The 18,884-nt window shown below is 42.7% G+C and overlaps 1 protein-coding gene across 2 annotated transcripts in view; it reads right to left on the reverse strand.

Annotated features, from left to right (window-relative positions):
• Positions 1-17,310, reverse strand: part of LOC148644264 (transcription initiation factor TFIID subunit 4) — a 90,334-nt gene extending 73,024 nt beyond the window's left edge. For both annotated transcript variants that reach the window (XM_088613858.1, XM_088613857.1), the window contains exons 1-2: positions 15,714-17,310; positions 8,291-8,529 (exon numbers count right to left, since the gene is read on the reverse strand). In XM_088613858.1, coding sequence (XP_088469984.1) covers positions 8,291-8,529; positions 15,714-17,055 — 1,581 coding nt within the window. In that variant the 5' untranslated portion in view covers positions 17,056-17,310. The remainder of the gene's footprint in view (positions 1-8,290; positions 8,530-15,713) is intronic.
• Between the last annotated feature and the right edge of the window lie 1,574 nt (positions 17,311-18,884).

Raw genomic sequence — 18,884 nt, forward strand, 5'->3', positions numbered from 1 at the left:
CCTTATAAAATGCTTATTGTTCAAAACCGGTGTGCCATTTAAACAGGGGCAGCAATTCCTTTAAACCACGCACTACAGATCACAGTATGCTCATCTGAAATGTACCTCACAAACAGAACAATTACTGCTATACCTCCGGGTAGTGTGATAATCTCCAACATAATTGATCAGAAATGCCAGTGCAAGAAAGGGGATCTAGGGGTCATACATTGCCTGGTGAAGACTGGATGATAAAGGTACCCATTCAGTGCAAAAGCTGGATCCTATACACCAGAATCCACTCTTTTCAATCTGTGCTAAAACCACGATCACCAAGCTGAAAGATCAGAGCTTGGGTATGCTATCCTCAAGCCGACACGTTAACACAACTCCCTGCGACTTCCCAGGTGAACATAACATTTCAGTGTGAAAACCTCTGCTCCCCTTTACCGGTGTCACACCTACAAAAATAATAACAATTCCACGTTGCGGGGGGCATTAAAGAAGGATTTGTTGGTCCCGTATCGTGGTGACGAGCCTTATCCTTGTGTAGCAAAGCAGCAAGAGCAGTGCAACGAGAAGCCGTCGTCACCGACGGCAGAGCTCTCTCAAGGCAGCAGCGACGCCCTGCAGTGCAGCAGGCACACTGCCCACACAGTCGACTGGGCTGCTTGACATGGACATGCCCCGGCGCCCACTCCCAGGCCTTGCCCGCAGCTCCTTATTGATGGCTGCCTCCACGCACCGCAGCACCTGGAGCTGCTCTTCCGAGGAGGCAAAGGCAGGGGAGAGGAAGCGCCGGCAGCAGCGCTCACCAGCTGCACTTCCTTGGGCACCAACAGCAAGCAGGCGCCGAGGGGCGCGGGATGAGGCGGGCAGACGGGGGGGGGCCCGTGGGGGGTGTCTGGCTGGTAGGGACGCCATCAAAGCGGATGACTCATTTATGAGTTAAAGCGTTGTTAGTTTTTTCAAAACAACCAGACAGTGGGGTGATGAATGATTTAACAAATGTGGAAAGAAGCTTTGAGAAATCTTCGGCAGCTCTGGCAGCCAGAGGAGGAATGGACAGCAGTATCGGCTAGCAAGGTGAAGGGAGAGCAGCTCGTGCGTTTTCCTGTTATTTGGCGTCTTTGTTACATGCCACAGCATGTGCTCTTCACCTGTGGACCAGGGGCCTCAGTTCTGCTCTCAGGTGATTTTCTAGGTTTATTTTTAAATCTCATAACCAGGGTCCAACAGTTAAGCTGGGCTAATTCAGCCTTGCTTGGCCTGGCTTTTCTTGAGGAGTTAAGCTGGTTATGTTTTCAACCAGCCTTAGAAATTTGGCTGGGTACTAGCCTAGACTATTTCCCCATGCGAACAGTCTCAGAAAAACATTTTGAAAGATTTCTTGAAGATGACCACAAACATGTGGTGGGTAAGACAAATTCATATGAGAGTGCCCCGAACAACGAAGGCACTGAAGACAGGAGCTTAACCTACATTGACTGACCTTGCCATCTCGTTCTCAAATGATCAGTCTTGATGACAAAAATCACCATCGGAAGTAGGTGGGATGACAACAGTAAGAGTTAATGCACAAACCTAGAAAAGCAGTGGACACAGCGGAAAATAATCTAGAGAAACAAGCAAGGATAACTGGCTATTAAGGTTCCCATTCTTGTGCTCTGGTTCCTCCTTGACTTCCTCCTGCTCCTGTGAGGATTCTAGCTCCGTTTACTGCAGAGGGATGCAAGCGAGAGTAACCCCAAGGTCCTTTTTGGGCTCTCTGGGCTGGGGGGGCAATTCTTTTCCCAGCATCCTGGAGCACCTTCAACTACCATTTGTCAATCACAAGAGAAAAACACTCTTTTTGACATCTTAAAAGAGATGACCTACTCCGCCAAGCTTTCAGAGTGCGCTCTCCATACGTACAGGCCTGTCTTTTCATAACAGAAGTTCAAAGCTCATCGCCTAGAGCAGCAGCACAGGACGGTTAAGAAAAGTTGTGTTGATAATGTACAGTACCACAGGCATGAACTAGGCGTCGCAGTCTTTGTTAAAAACTCAATGTGGTAAATACCAGCAATGCCAACTGATAACACAAGTCAGAGTGAACTATTACAGCCTCCTTTTGTAGCTTCCTCCACTTGTATAAAGGCTGAGATAAATGCATTTTGTTTTCTAAAAAGGATGAAAATGATATTTTAAAAATATGGGTAGATAAAAGCTTTTTTACACAAGCATTTGGAAATCGTATTATCATCAAAAAGAAATGCAGTAGAGAGGAGACACAAGCTTGGGAATGCCAAATACATTTAATACCTGTCCAGATGTTCCTCACACTATTTCATTTTGAGAACCCAACTGAAACTCAGCTTTTCTGCCAAAAATTAAATTCCAATTTCAAACCTGTGCACAACCCTCTAAATCAATCTAGCACAAAACACAAATTGTGTGTGTAATGAAAGGATTGGTAATGAAAATAGTAATGAAAGAGTCTAATATTTCTGAGATCTTAAGGTCTCCTCTACAGCTGGGGTTCACAATCTTTTTCTACTGCTACATATAAACACAAAATCTGGTCATGGACTATGGTATACATACAGTAATTTTAAACACTCACGATTCTTAATGATCTTATTAGAGATGATCCCAGGTTTAACTTACTGAGACATACAGTACACAACCTCTCCCTTTCATCCTTGAATAGGATCAAAGTGCCTGAAAATGATCAGGCAATATAAACAAACTCCTGCAAGATCTTTTTTTCAAACAACATATTACAAATAAACACATTATCCCTGTGCTTTCTGTTATTTTTACAGGTCTGTAAATTCAATGTTTGCAGCTTCTGGAGTATTCCAGGTCTTCCCAGACATACGGGATTCCTGACATGTTCTGAATCACCTCTTTCAAACTAAAAGGCTCCTTTTTTATATCTCTGCATCTCTGCCCTAGCAGTAGTATCGGAAGAAGAGGTCATGTTCTGGAGGTTAAAGGTTGAAGAAGGCCAATATATCATTGTATCACACTCCTGCCCTGCCAAACCATTTTTCACTGTTTATTTAATTCTCCTTGACATACGTATTTGTAGTTCAGGTGGGTAGCTACGTCAGCATGCGTAAGCTGCCAAGGAACAAGTAATAGGTTTATACCATACTTCTTTTTTTCATCATGGTATAAACCTATTACTTGTTCATATGTATTTGTAGAGTAGTATTAATAAATTAATCAACTACAACCTCATAATGACTCCTAAAGCACTGGGTATTCAATCAAATGCACCAGTCAAAACTGTCAATGGCAAAGAAGGCGGACAACTCACCCAGAACTCGCCTATAATGCCAACATGTGAGAAACATGCCCGCTCAGTGCTCATATATGATTGCTTTACATTTACTGTTCCAGTTTAATGCTTTGTTTTTGGTCTTCTAATCAAGGCTCAAAACCGTCATCACAATGCACAATGTGTCATCCCACTGATTTCAGAAAATAAAAAAACTAAACAGAAAACTAAAGTGGCAGAGCCACAAAGATCACTGATCAATTTCAATATTCCACTTGTTATTTCCAGAAAGGATGAGAAGACACAAAACTCAAATCGGCTTCTGGAACTGAGTACTGCTTACTTCCACGCATCGGACAGTGAATGACAGGAAGGTCTCCTTCCTTTTGCAATCCTTTAGGTTGATGTGCTATATAAAGTCAAGAAATTATTACTACTACTAGATACTATTTCAGCACAAAAAGTTATAGAAGTGTTTTCTTTTTAGTTGTATGCAACATCAACATGCTGAAACAGTGGTTTATTACTGACAAATAATGCAGTCAATATGTTAGACGCTGCAGTTTTGTTGATCATACTCAAACATTAATCACATCGCTTGTAACAACTGTGTATTTCACCTTACATTTTGGTTGAATTTCCATGTGCTTTTCAAGAGTGATTTCTACACAGGGGGTTTTCTCAGCCAGGAAAGGTTGCTCAGATCTAAATGACAAAGCAGCTCTAAAACTATTGTGTCAAATAAACACAGGCAACTATCGGCAAGCTTTTACCCATCCCATGTATTGCGTTCAAACTGTTTCGCTGATTAATTGCATTTAAAGACATGACCCTAGAATAGCCCTGAACACTAAAGAAATATTGATTGCTAACCACAGAGCACACCAGAGAGATTACCGAATACATTTTTGGAGGATCATCTCCCTGAAGTTCTGCTCATCTAACAAGGGGTAAACGAATATTTATCAATGGTGTTTAAAATGAAATCCATCACACGATATCATAACGAATGCATTGCGTTTATGAAACTTAACACTGTCTGAATCAGAGCCATAAACTACAGCTGAAAGTGCCACTCTGGTGTACTGTTACTTCAGAAATGAGACTGTCTTACAAGACAGCTAGATGGCACTACAAACCCAGGATCTGAAACTTTAAACATTCAATACAACCATCATTTTTCTTGCCTCCCTACTCCTTCACCTCATCACCATACATTTAAAGTTCCATGTAAATTATTTGTATTTAATTAACTGTAACCAACTCTTGCATCTCAATGCAGCTTTTACAGTCCACAATATTACCCCCATTTTAACACGCTCGCAATTTAACACTACCCATGTACTGCGTGCATTAATGGTCACTGATTCTGGGTTTATAAAGATTTACACTGTTTAGCGAACTGGTGACCTGGTTGTAGCATTAGCAGGTAATGAGAGAGGCAATTACTGGTTTATTAGGGGATGTGCCTGAACAAATTAGAGAGCAGGCAATTTATAATTTAATGCTACAGAATGCACATTTGGTCACAGAACAAATTGTACGTTTAGCAAATGCGTTCTCAGATGTGCCCGCATTTGCTTTCGCAATTCAATCGATTACCAGAACACTATCTGAAGAGCATGTTCACAAAAATAAACATGTTATTCAGGAATGTATCCACAGCTAATTCATCAGATGAGACGGACAAAATATACCCACATTGACGATGCAGCTGTCCTGAAATAAAATGTGTTAGATTCTGTGAAAGGGTATATGGTTCAGGATGATAATGAGCAGTGTTTCACAAAACTGAAGCAACCCTCCTCAAATATCGGACACCAGCTGTTAATCACCCTATCCTGCTATCCTTTAAATAACTGTAGAACCTCCAAGGTGACCATTTCTCCACACTGTACCCCAGAATGATTTTAATGAAAAAAATATTTTCACTAGGCTTACAATACCCCTTCGCTCCCCACCAACAGAGCCCCCCCAAGCCCCGCGCACCTGTACATGGGAGCACCCCATCTGTGACCCCGAAAGAAAGGAAAGAGCCACTGACAGCCCACTAGTGTTGACTGACCGTCTTGTTGGCAGCAAGAATCACAGCCGGCCACATTCACCACCACTGCACAGATACATGAGGTGCTGAGTCGCCATCCGACACAAAAAGGGAGGTTTGGAAGAAAAGGTTCAAGAGATCAAACCACAGCTACATCACGTGGAGAAAAGGATCCCATCGCTCCCGGAGGGCACAGAGCACAACTGGGCATCAGCAAGACCCAGGAGTATTTCAAAGTCAGACAGGTTCTCTGAATAGTTAAAGACAAAGCGAATCACCTCTTATATAGTTAAAGTTAAAGCGAATCACCTGTTGATCTCAATTTTTGAGAGGTAAATTATTCTAGGAGTACCTCAACATATCTCTGCATCTACCAGAGGTACGACTCTATTCCAGATAGGACTGATAACCAGTGGGTTGTATTACAATCTCAACAGGTGGGTACAGACCCAAGAGACCAATCCCGTTGTTCTGCCTTTTGCATTCAGTATTTATACAAGGAGCAAAATGAAGGCCGTATATCCAACGGAACAACATAAGCACACAATGCAGATTGAAGACAAAGATAAAAAAAGAAAGATGCACCTGGGTAATTACAGAATAGTGTGATTGGGGGTCCTGGAATGAACAAAACGAGTTATGGGACATTTACCAAACCATGAACTCCCCACTCTGAGCACTATGGAAGGAGAGAAGGGACTGCCACGAAGCAGAAGAACTATAATGAGGAACAGGCAAGAGAGGATACCAGGATAAGTCTTGTTACCTGTTGGAAAACTCCTAGCTGTCCTTTTGAAATAGGAATATTAGCATCTAACCAAACCATTAACAAGAGCAATCCAAATGGCCTAAAAGAGTTTAGACTCAGAAAAAAAAGAAATGAATCTGGGATTTGACATGCAGTCACTTCTTCCAATCAAATTTAGATTACCGAGCGCAATTTAGTCCAACGCAGATAAAACAGGAGAAGAAGCACCAGAATGAAAAAAGCAGATGTGTGGTCTGCTGTGGGCATTCATTTTGATTTATAAATTTAAGCAAATTTATTATAAAAATACACACCTGAGCATTGGGCATTGTATCCACCTATTTAAGTCCAACCTGTTCTAAGCATGGTACTATACTATATATAGCATGTAAGGAACAACAGATTCCAACAGAAAAAGTATGATTACAAGTAGAATTATATTTGCTTGGGAGGCATTTAAGGCAGTCAAATAAACTTAGACAAGTTAATTTTATCTCCTGAAAACATACTAAGAATGGTTAAAAAGCAAGAGTAAGAAGGGGAGTAAATTAATTGTTAAAAAAATGCAATACTGAGTATTTAACCATCATATAAAATGACTGCAAATTAAGCTTTGGTGTCAACAGCAGCATGAATGACATCTAGGAGATATAAAATATGTCACCAGCCACGTTCTAATAAATCCTATCTGAAGTGGTGAGTCAGTGTAGTCAAGTAAGTCTCAAATCTACGTCAAAGCACTTTGGCATATAGCTTAGGGTCTAAATTTATTAGGACCGGGGGACAACAGCTAGCACATACAGTAGGAAGGGGTTCACATCTTTTTTTATGAACAATCACATTTGTGGTATTTTTGAAAGTGTTGTCTTGTTTCATGGCTAGGGATGCCAGTGCATAAGCATACCAGAGATTAGAGAGAAGATAAATGAGAAATACTTTCTTCCCTGAACTCCAATCTTTTGTGCATTGATAGATGTCAAGCAATTATTGTGTACTAGTAGTCTCCAGACTTCTGAAGCACAGCTCACAGTGGTGATAAAATGATACAAGACCTGGCCACTCTGTCAAGAACTGGTTCTTACACATCTATCCTTTCAAAGTACCTAAAGATTAACAAAATTAAGGATGACCACCATAAGGGGGAATCTATTGTTTTTAAATTTATTTGAACAGTCAGTTGATTGAGTTATTGTTTGCGTAAGATCATACCGGATGAAGCAGAAAAGAAATGTTATTTTGTTAAATGTTAAATGAATGGTAACCACTTAAATTAAAGACACCGTGGCAAGTCGTTCTGCTTCCTTGACACACTGTTTGTACAGCTTCTTCTGCCTGTGCTTGTGAATTAATTTGGCAACATATTTCCAGTTCTGTGCTACATTAGCAGGTAACTACTTCATTCACAACCTTAACGTGATTTGTGAATTATGACTGTCATATAATCGCAAAACATATCCAGTAGAGGTTTGCATGTTTAAGATATCCCTAAGACAAAACATACAAAATGTGAAATCAGGAAAACAACTCTAGCGAATAGTTGCACAAAAAATACGAGAAATATGAGAATTTGTAAATAAACCATTACATTTTTGGTAAAAATATAATCGCAGAAATATGCATGTATTTCTTTATCTCTGGTCATAATTCTGTACATAAGCAGGTCTTTAAAAATATAAAGGAACAGGTAAAGGTTTATTCCATGCTGAAAGGAAAAGAAAAGAGACAACATTTTGGCTTAAGAGGCTTCTTCAGGTGTGAGGGAGAGACGGGAACTAGCAGATAAAAAAAACTTGAGCATCATAAGAGCAAGCAAACCCTTATGGCCTACAATTTTGTGACGTTTTTCTACGTATCAGTTCATACGTTCAGTTAACTCAGCAGAAACTAATCCTTTAAAGTAACAGGGGTCCATAAAGTCAGTTGTTCTCTTCTAACAACTGCACTGTGAAAGCTGTGCCCTAGCTAGCAATGACATTCGGTCCACATTAGGATTCAGTGTGGGACATGTACAAGAGCACCCCCAGGGCTCCATGATTATCCCTGCCCACCTGACTCGAGCCCTGGGAATGCACCGCAGGGCCTCGTAACAGCCACAGGGGCAGAAAATACCCTTTGTCTGTCACGGTCTACAGAAACCGTCCCGTGTGTGTGTGCATATGTCATTTCGACGCTCGACGGCCCGGCTCTGCAGTGAAACAGCCCGCATTGTAAACACCCCCAAACCACCCTCGGGTTATCCCTCCCCTCGTACCTGCGTGGTGGTGACTCTGAAGGTGGGCCCGCTGGTGGGGGCAGCTGGCCTGGGCGAGATGCTGTTGTGAGCCTGGCCTTGGGCCTGCGCCTGAGCTTGAGCTTGAGCTTGGGCCTGAGCTTGAGCCTGGGCCTGGGCTTGGGCCTGGGCTTGGGCCTGAGCCTGAGCTTGGGCCTGAGCCAAAGCCTGCTGAGGAACCATGACCAACTGTCCCATCTCCGTGCGCACCAGCACCATTCCTGAAACAGAGCAACAGCAGCTCAGCGTCGTTCACTAGGAAGACCTTCATCAAAATTCATCACGTGCAGGGCTTGGCAAGCATTACTGAACTTTTTTTTAAAAAAAGCAAACAAACACCACCAACAACAACAAGGGCTGCCGCCTCCATCCATTTTACTTCCAGGCAAGAAGAACAAATGCCTTCTTTCAAAGATTTGATTTCCCCGCTGGTTACCAGCAATCGAACAAAAAAATTCGATTTTCACTTCTGCATTCGTGTCCTCCACCACAGACCCTGATGACTCCTGCCGCAGCGAAGTCGCCAAAAGACCCGCTCATGGAAGTATTATTCAGCACCGAACCTGTCCGCCACGGCGGAACTTGTATCTGATTAAAGAGTGATTGGCTCAACGGGTGGGCGGGTCAGAGCAGCCTGTCTGCACTTCCGCGCTGGTCTCGTGGGTACAGGGGTCGCTGCTGCAAGCCGAGGAGTAAAGGTAACTGGAAGATCAGGTTGAGCCTAGTGAAACAGCACAACTGGAAATCATGAGCTGAAAAAAAATATACGAGTCAGGGGGCGATGGGCAGCAGGCTTTATAGAGCTGCAACATAGGAAGTTTTTCCACCATCTTAAAGCCTTAATGGGAAAAAAGCATAAATGCGGAGAGAAATGTTAAGCGGACCCAAAAACGCAAATTTAGCATATAGCGAAGTGCCTTTGGATTCTCCAGCTGAGCTCTGACTGATTTTATTGCATATTGGCAGGACCAAGGCTAAACTGTAAATAGTCTGGACAAGGGTAATATCAATTATCGTAATCAATCATTGAGAGCTTTCTGGAAAAAGACGTTCTTCAGCTGGAAGCTGAAGCTTCAGGTAGTGTGCCCTCTTGTTTATGCAGACCTGCATGAATGTGCCTCACAGCAATCCAATATAATACTGTGATAAGGACGTTTCAAACTTCTCCGTCTTTGCCTTGCCTTTGTACAACTACTGAAGTTTTTTTACCTGTGAAAACTAAGCAATGTAGGTATTTTGATTAAATCCATCGCTATTAAATCTAGAACTCCTCTGAAATTTGAGAAGAGTCTCTCTTTTTGACTATCTGTTAGATGAGAACTTTTTATTCACCTTTAACTACTGGTGCAACAGCACATTCAGTGCAACAAATTACAAAGATAGGATGAATTGCAAGTTGCCTGTGGGTGAAAAAAATAGCACAAAAATAAGATTTTCATGGTGTCAGACTGCAAATATAACTTGGCAGGTTTTCCAATCTTGTTTTAATAAACAGGAAACTAACTTTCTTATTTTCTGAGAAACAATTCAATTGAAGTTGTTGGAAAAAAAACTAATTAATTTACATCATAAGTTATAGGAGTTCAGATCGACATGGGAAGCAGTTTTGAGAATCTGTCTTTGACTGGCAGAGCTGCTACAGGGGACATCCCACAAGTTTTTAAATTTCCCGACTCTCGGGTGACCAATTGGCAAAATATTTAGAAAATCCTTATCTTAAAATAAATATATATATAAATATTTTTATAGATCTTTTGGAAATATGTTGTACACTATACAAATCGTGCACTGGAAACATGATTCATCAACAACCCCTATATGAAACATTTTATTGTTTTATTTCATAAAGTGAAAATGAAACAAAAACAAGGGGCAGGGAAATAAATAGATGAAACTATGAAACACTAGAAATGCAACAATTGATTTTTTTTATCATTTCCTGTTCAAACCACCAGATTTAACAGAATCCAGCTGTAAAGCTGCTTTCTGTTAGAACAGGGTGCCACTTAGAAACCTTTAACAGATGTGATATATTTTATAGGTCACATCTCTGACACTTGTTTCTATGCACTGTTTACTAACTCTCAAAATACAGTGCTGGAAAGCGATCCTCAGACTCATGAGAACATGGTCATTTTTCCATTCGGTACACCCAAGGCCACACATGATATGAAGAGGGGGAACAGTCTAGTAATATACTGCTATTTTACAGCTAGTTGCCTCTTGTTGTATCCACTGTTTTGTTTCAGCAAAACTTTTTTCACCACGGATGCTGTGCAGCTCAGGGAAAAGACATACTCCGCAAAACATCAGCTTCCACCAAACTTCTGTGCTTATAGTGATCATATCTACCGTGCTCCGTTCTCTTGGTGAGATTTGAAAGGAAGGTAGCTCGGTGGATGTGACCAGGCTAGAAGTGACAATGGGAGAATCTACACCAGCAGTAAGCAACATATCTTTGTATCGTTAAAATCAAGCTTGCCCCAGGTTTATAAGATTATATATGGATAATATACAATATTGCGAAATGCTGTTGAAATGGTAACAGGCCTGTTGTGAAAGCTATCTAGCAGATTATAGTGAACAGGCATGCAGAAGCCGGGTTATGAGTATACCAGCACAGGACTGGATTGTCTCTGAGATGCATCTGCTGTGGACAGACATTCAGAGGCAACATTTGTGGAACGCCCTAGGTACAGTGCAGGTACAGTGTGGATGTACCTTAAGACTGCCTCACACTTCATAAGAAGACGACACAGGTCAAAACTACACTGAAGTGCATTAAAAAACCAAGAAAAGGGGGATTTCTTTACACAGAGGGTCACGGGAATACAATCTAGCCAGCTGTGTTGTCAAAGCCGATACCCTTATTCTTTCAAGAGAATAGCTGGGTTTCAAGCTGATAAGGTGGGAGCCCTAGTCCTTACACCAGGTTACTCACTCAGCCTACTTACGCATTTTAGGTTCTGCGCTTATTTCCTCACTTTTTCCACTCTAACCCCGGATGTAATGCTTTGAGCGCTAGTTTGAATAGATCATCGTTCCGGAATCCAGAAAGAGGGGCCTTCACACGCTGTCACAGGGCTACTGCACCTGTGTTCTACCTAGCATCTTCGTGTAGGAAAAGCAGCCTGCACGGAAAAAATAAATAAATGAAGAGATGCAACTTCTCTCATATATTGGTGGAAGTCAAGCTCAATAAACAGTATGTAGGCCACTCAAGGAAGCTAGAGTAATGCCTGCGTGCAACAGAGAGCAGAGAAGACTGCCTCTGTTAGAAGGGGGCTGTCCGCTGGTGGCTATATGAAATGCTGCCTGTTTTTAATTTAACATGTTCTCTGTTCTTCGCATAGCGGTGTTTGTTTAAAATGCTATGGAATCTGGGCCTTAAGTGACCCGGTCTCTCAGCTCTGTTCTTACACTAGTTTATGTTTCTGAAAACATCTAATAATTGCAGGTACTGCTGTAAAGGTTTAAAGTACTCCGTGGAACCTGTTCCCATACGTGGCTAAGCATCTATCATACCACAATAGTGGCAGTCAGAGGCAGGCTCTCTTTTATACAATACTGTACAAACTTGCAAGAATAAGAACAGGGCACTACAATCTGATGTTGATTTCACAAAAATGGGAACAATTAAATTCAAGCTTGTGTAGCAGGTGGTTTTTAACATGTCTAAAACAGATTGCAATCACAATACTTTCAATTACTTCTTTGCCGTCTTTTAGTATGACATGTCCCTACCTAACCCCACACACAGACACATGACATTAACAGATGATTAACTTTCAGGTGCTATGACAATTTTAAAAAATTGTTGGAAACATTGCGTAGGCATCTCAGGCATTTAATTAACTCATATCTGCACCAACTATGCACGTGCACCCCCATATGATTGTGAGAGACTGTTTATGTCCGCTTTGTTGGTCGGAAAGATATTACACTTACTTTTGAATAATCCATTTTCTTACGTATTATGCTGAATAAACATAGATGAAACCCCAACAAACACTGGATGAACAATGAAAACATTTAGGGCTTTGATAAAGAAACCAGAGAAGGGTATCTAATTCTTTCAACACAATGGTAATTGAGCTAGCAGTCTTTACATTTTTAATTTTTCAGAACGGATCCTAGTCATAACAAAAGACAAATACTCATTCCAGTTACCATTTCATCAATATGGTACATCCAGAAGAAGAAGGAGTGCAGGGGTATGGATCACATCTACATCTCCAGCCAATCAACATGACTGGAGGATTTTAACAAGCTGCATGTACTGAGGACTCTGTTTGTTTCTGAGCATAACTTCTATCTATTCTTTCACATTTGCACTCCGTTGTAAAATGTGGAAAAAACAATGGATAATCTAAATTAGAGGAGTAGATTTTGCAGGCTATCAAAGTTATGAACTCAAAGTAATTTCACTACAAAACTCAAAGATCTTTATGTGACACTGGGGTAAACCCTGAAAAATACTTTGAACAGTAGTTGGCAGTCTTTATTATCTAAAGCCAAGAAAAGTAAGACATTATTAGCTCAATGTAGTGCTATTCAAACACTAACTAATGTTGGATGGATGATGTTTATTCATTCTAACCTAACCGCTTCTTCCAATTCAGGATCACGAGGGAGATGAAGCCTATCCCAGCACGGAACGGGCACGAGACAGGATATGTTCTGGATGGGGCCCCAGTTCATTATGTGGCACACACTCGCACCAAGGCCAATTTCCCCATAAGCTAATAACCCTACCAGTTTGGTTTTGGACTACAGGAAGAAACAGGAGCACCCGGAGAAATCCCACACGAACACAGACAGAACACACAAACTCCACGACGAGCGCACCCGGGGCGGAGCGGTGGCTCTGGGGCTCGGGATCTGCGCCTGTGGCTGGAAGGTTGCCGGTTCAAATCCCGCAGCTGGCAGAGGAATCCCAGAGAATTTGAAATGCTGTACATGTCAAGCTCTGGCTAAAACTGGACCTGTTCCTACCTGAAAACCGCAGTACATTAGTTATCTATAGTACTTCTCTTAAAAAAAAACTTAAAGGAGAAAAGTTTTTTTTTTTTAAATGAAGGAGAGCCTTTTTCCTCCATGTCTAACGTGGTCATTTAAGGAAATCAATAACTTAAGTTAACTTGGAGTTTCCTGAAACTTGGGCTATGTGGTTGAGCTCAGCAGTTCATCTTCAAGAGATTATGGGGATACATCCAGCAGCATGGGCATCACATGTTCCAATCGAGCCTGTGCCACACTACAACTCGCCAAATGCCACCTGAGCTGAGCTGGGAAGGAACAAGAGATTTGCTGTACAAAGGTGAACCCTGTCACTGGCCTGCTGCCTGGAGCGCTCACTGGTCTGGCAGAGAGAGCTGCGTCTACACTCTATTTCACCAAACCCAGAAAGGGGACAAAGCTTCAATCCGAATGAAAAAGGTCTCCGTGACTTATTTGATGTACGTATTCTTAGTTATTATTCAAAATGTCTTTATTACCATGACCGCCTCTGCAGTCACACCCTAAAATTTCTCATTTTTGTTTTAAAGAAGAGAACGCAAAGAAAAAATCCAAATATTTATAATCTAAAAAAAGTATGAACAAAAATCAACCCAGGGACCGGAGTGAGAAGGGGGTCGAAGGAGATGTGGAAGTGCGTTCAGGACTGAAAAAAGAAACAAAAAGGAAGTACAGGAGTCTGGAAAAGGCCACCCAGCCACGCCGCTGAAGCAGAATCCCCGAGATCCTTCAAGAATTGGAAGAAATCCGTGGATCAATCAGCTACTGGGCATCCTGGGTAGCTGAAGGGTCTCCTTTCCTTTTCACCCCTTCAGGTTAGTCCTGCTGACTTTTTATGACCAGAAAAGGTTAGAAAACGTAGACAACTAAAACCTTTTGGGAACCTTGTTTTATTCCACGCACATTCAGTCATGTAAAAAAAGTCAGAAATTGATGCCTGCTGGAAATTGAGACAGAGGCAGATCCGGCTTCCACTGTTCTGTCTTGGAATCTCTAACAGCAAAAGCATCGCTGCGTGTCTGCAAAGTCACTTCTACGGTGCAATAACTTAGGGCTCAACAGCAAAAGCAATTTCATATTGGGGTAAAAGGAGCAGAGAAAAAAACAACATAATACATACATCATCTCTAAAATAACGGAGTTGATTTTTTAACACTTTATTGTTTGATGGTTCATAGGAGTATCTCAAATTCTGACTTTTTAAAACAACTGTTTTCCTTGAATTTGCCAAATTGACCATTCCTTTCAAATAAGCCATTTTAAGAAGTATAACTGTAACTTTATCTAATTTAGGCAGAAAGGAAATCTTATCAACATGCTGTACATCCTTAAAGACTTTCTCAACTTGACTTGCTACAAAAAAAATCTTTCAGTTTAAGAACAAACTGCAATTTGAGGTTCGCAGCACTTGTTTTGCAATATTGGTTGCAAGTATGTATCACACAGATTCCTTCATGAATAGTGCTGCTGGAGTTAGCGCCTACTTTCAAAACTGTTCTCCTTCAGCTGGTCTGAAAAGGGATACTTTCTGCATCGGCCATTCATCAAGCTTTAGAAGTTGGGAAGAAACCCCGAGGAGAACATTCAAACTCCACACAGAAGGTACGACAGTCTGACACTGAACCAAAGTCCCAGGTGGCATCACGTGGTCACGCAACTGTGCTGCCTGTACTTACAGCAGTTTATCATACTTTTCCTCTTCCTTTAAGGGAGAGATAGATGTGGAATTCTTGTGCAATGATGAAAATGTGCAAAAAAATGTCTACTTACTCTCATCAGAATTATTTTTCTCTTTATTTTTAAGCAACTCGTCATTTTATGTTTTTTTTTTTAAATGTCACTTGCCAAACTTCACTGCTGTCATCTAGAAGCTCAGAGGTTCAGGAGCTGCACCTCTGATACCAGAACTGTGTAGCCTTGCCAGACTATTGATATGACCTCATTCTGCACTGGACGCATAATGACTGGACATACAGGTAGGACTGAAATTTCTAAATATGGAAAAATATACTGTTCCTGGTTGCACAGTGAAAGCTTGATCTGGCATCTTTAAAAATAAAGTTTTCATTACATTCGATTCCCTAGAATTAGTTTTTGATATGAGGTAAAGATGAGTACAGGAGTAGGTTAGGTGCTTTCTGTGCAGCAGCAACTAATAAGGAGGCTCCGTTTGTGGGACCAAAGTTACTTAACCGGCAAGTATAGCTATGCCCTTTAGAAGTGCAATCGTGCATTTTTAAAAATAATAGTTGTACATACCAGAAGAATCCGAGGGCTGTGCATACACATGGCAGCGCTACTAAAAACTGCCTCACTTCACACTGGCTGATAACGTAGTGCTATAATGAGAAGAGGAGACAGTGTAAACGGCTGCACTCGGACTCACCCGGAGGGATGGTGAATCCGGGAGGCAGCTGGATGGTGGTCTGCTGGGGCGGTCTGACGATCAGCTGCGGTGCCACTATCCTCTGGGTCGCGCCCACCCCCGGGCGGAGGGGCTGGGGCTGCGTGGACGCGGACATCCCGGCGGACGGCGACGGGGTCCCAGGTCTCACCACGCCGACGGTAGTGATGTTGACAGCGGGCTTGGCCGCGGGGCTGCTGGCGGCCGGCGCCGAGCTGGCCGCCGAGCTCGGCGGCTGACTCGCCGGCGGGTTGACAGCCGGTGCGGGAGAGCTGACGGGGTTTGCTAGGGAACTGACCACGCAAGGCTGGGTCGGCAGGATGATTTTAGACGGCGCAGGGGAGTCCGCCGGCGGGTCGCTGCCATCCCCGCCCTTGCGGTGGTTCGCCAGCTGGGCTACGGCCGCGGCCGGGGGACCTGTCCGTGCGACCTGCTGCACCAGCGCCGGCGCCCCGTTCCCATTCTGCGCCACGCTGGCCGCGAGGTGACCCGGGGGTCTCTGCAGGGCAATCGTGATGGTGCCCGAGCCGTCCGGGGCCACGCCGGGCTGGGCAGCGCTGAAGGCGGGCGCGCTCGCACAGGGCGCCCCGGCCAAGCCGCTGTTGGCGGCGCCGGTCGGGCTGGGGACGGCACTGTTCACCACGTTATTAACGAGAGTCACCGCGCCGGCAGCGGCGGGGAAGCCGACGGCGGCAGGAGCGGCGGGGTTGACCGGAGAGTTCACTGCAACTCCGCCGTTCCCGTTCAAACTCTGTATCCCTGCGGGAGCAGTCCTGATGGTCGAGGTGAGGTGGTTCTTCAGGGGGTCCGCCGTCGTCGCTGCCCCTCCCGAGCCCAGGACGGTGCCCCGGCTGCCAGGGCTGATGCTGACCAGCGGAGGTGGTAAAGTTACCAGACCAGGTGCAGACACTGTTGTGATATTAGATGCTCCATGTGATGGCAACCCGCTACTACTAGCATTTACCCCGGTCCCAGAAGTGATGGAAGCTTCTTCGAAGGGCGGAATGGAACTGAGCGAAGACGGTATCACAGTTTTCCCGGAGCTAAGTGCTTTACAGTTGGGCTCCTGGTTTACCCCAGCTTTATGTTGCCCTTGTTGTTGTTGCTGCTGCTCTAGTATAGTGTCCACTTGGGCAGGTAGCATTCTTCCTAAGTGGTGATTAGCGGCCCCCGTCACGCCAGCGCTCCTGGTTTCGGTGTGGGGGGCTGCTGGGTTGCTTTGGCCGGCCAGCTGCGACTCCAGGGAGCCCACCAGATCGCTAACGGCTTTTTCATCCACCTCGGAGAAGAGCATATCTTCCAGAGGGTCGGAGGCACCCGCCATCTTTGATCTCAGATCGCTGTCCAAATTTTGGTGTAGTCACTACGCAGGCGTGTTGCTGGGCATTGTGGGAACGGTGCGTGACGTCAGAGCGCCAAAATTCATTCGCTGTGTCCGAGTCCGATTCATTTCGCAGGAAACGGAGTTCAAATGCTGGTGTCTAGTGAGAGCAGCTGCAGGCTGGAACGGGGTTATCTTTTTGCAAAGCACCCAAATATGAAATTTCCGCCCGCTTGAGCTGGTGTCGGTTGCAGTGATAAAGATAGAAGAAGCCAGGAGGCCGTTCTGACTAGCTTTTTCGATATGTGCTAATTAATCTGAGGGTCTGGTCAACATGGTTGGATAGCTCGTTCCAAACTCCCACAATCCTTTTGTGTGAATATGTGCCTCCTTGGTCTCAGTGTTAAATGCACTTCCCTGTAGTTTCCACTCGTAACCTCACTTGATTTTGAGGAAGTCTACTGGGGTCGACCTTGTCGATGTCTTTGAGGATTTTGAATAGTTCAGTCAATTTCTTTGTAGTCCTGTGTTTGCAACTAAAATGAATTATGTCATTCTGTCAGCATAAACCAGAGGTTTTGCTCTTTCTAATAGCCCGCCTTTCATTGATTGTCACTTTAAAGACTCTCGATTAAAACATAAGGTCAAAGTAAAGTATGCATATTGAAAATAATGGCTGAGTAGTAATTAACATTAGAACTGCAGGTCACCAGCTGGCAGCGTAGAGGTGTTTCAGTTTCACTTGCTTGTGTTCGGCGGCCCAGTGGCCTCACCACCCCTGGCTCAAAACCACTGCTACCAAGAGCAATTTATTTAAACCACTAAGGAAAGATATTGCATATCTGTATTGTATGTTACTTTCTTAAATAATAATACACAAATTACCTTCCTAGTAATTTAGATAAAACGTTTCACAGTTTGAAAAAAAAAGATTTTCAAACCTTTTTCTTGGTTACTAAATATTATATTAGAATTTACATACAGCATTGTATACTATTTTCAGAATTCAAAGCAATATTTTCAGATCTGCAACTACAGACTAATGTATACAGAAAGCACAGCAAGCCGTAAGGTAAATGTCTGACCAAATCTTCCAATGATTAGATACCCTTGATAATACCCTCTCAACTGTGATAAGCCATGATTGATAGTGTGCTGCATGTCTTTATTTTATATTCTATTTATGTGATCAATCATTTGCACTTAACCCATGCTCTCTAATGTATCCTACACATACCTTGAACTATATCCCAGACTCTTGTAAACTAAGTATTCATCTATATATGTGCTGTTACTTTAGATAATTATTCAGCAATTTCATCAGAATAATTTCACTCTGATCATATTTAATTTTAGATGCGTTAATACATTTTGTTAGAGCTCTTCCTAAATGCTCATTTGTCTCTGCTCTGGGATGTTTATTTTCTATTGGATATTGCATTTTATTTTGTAACAGTATTATTTTTTCCAAACAATTAGCAGCTGTGTGATAAATGAACAAGCGAAGCAAGAAAAAAAACTTATATGATTGAGGATTGTGATTAAAGTAATCAAATTTGCTATGAGTGAAAACTGTATTTTGCCAATAAAAGTAGAATTTTTGTCAGCCTGCTCAGTTTCCGTTTTCCCTAAACTATTCATAAACACATGGGTTTAAAATATATTGTTCTGTATAACCAGCTCAGTTCAGTCATATAATAAACCACAATATCATTTTGTGTACAAGAAATCAAACATTATACGGACATAAAACACTCTTGCTTGTTCTATTTTTTACGATATAGTAGTTTTGCATTGTCTTCTGAATCAATGCCTAATTCCCAAAGACACCC

This window comes from Lepisosteus platostomus, chromosome 20 (assembly GCF_059453375.1).
Source record: "Lepisosteus platostomus isolate fLepPlt1 chromosome 20, fLepPlt1.hap1, whole genome shotgun sequence".
Taxonomy (NCBI): Eukaryota; Metazoa; Chordata; class Actinopteri; order Semionotiformes; family Lepisosteidae; genus Lepisosteus; species Lepisosteus platostomus.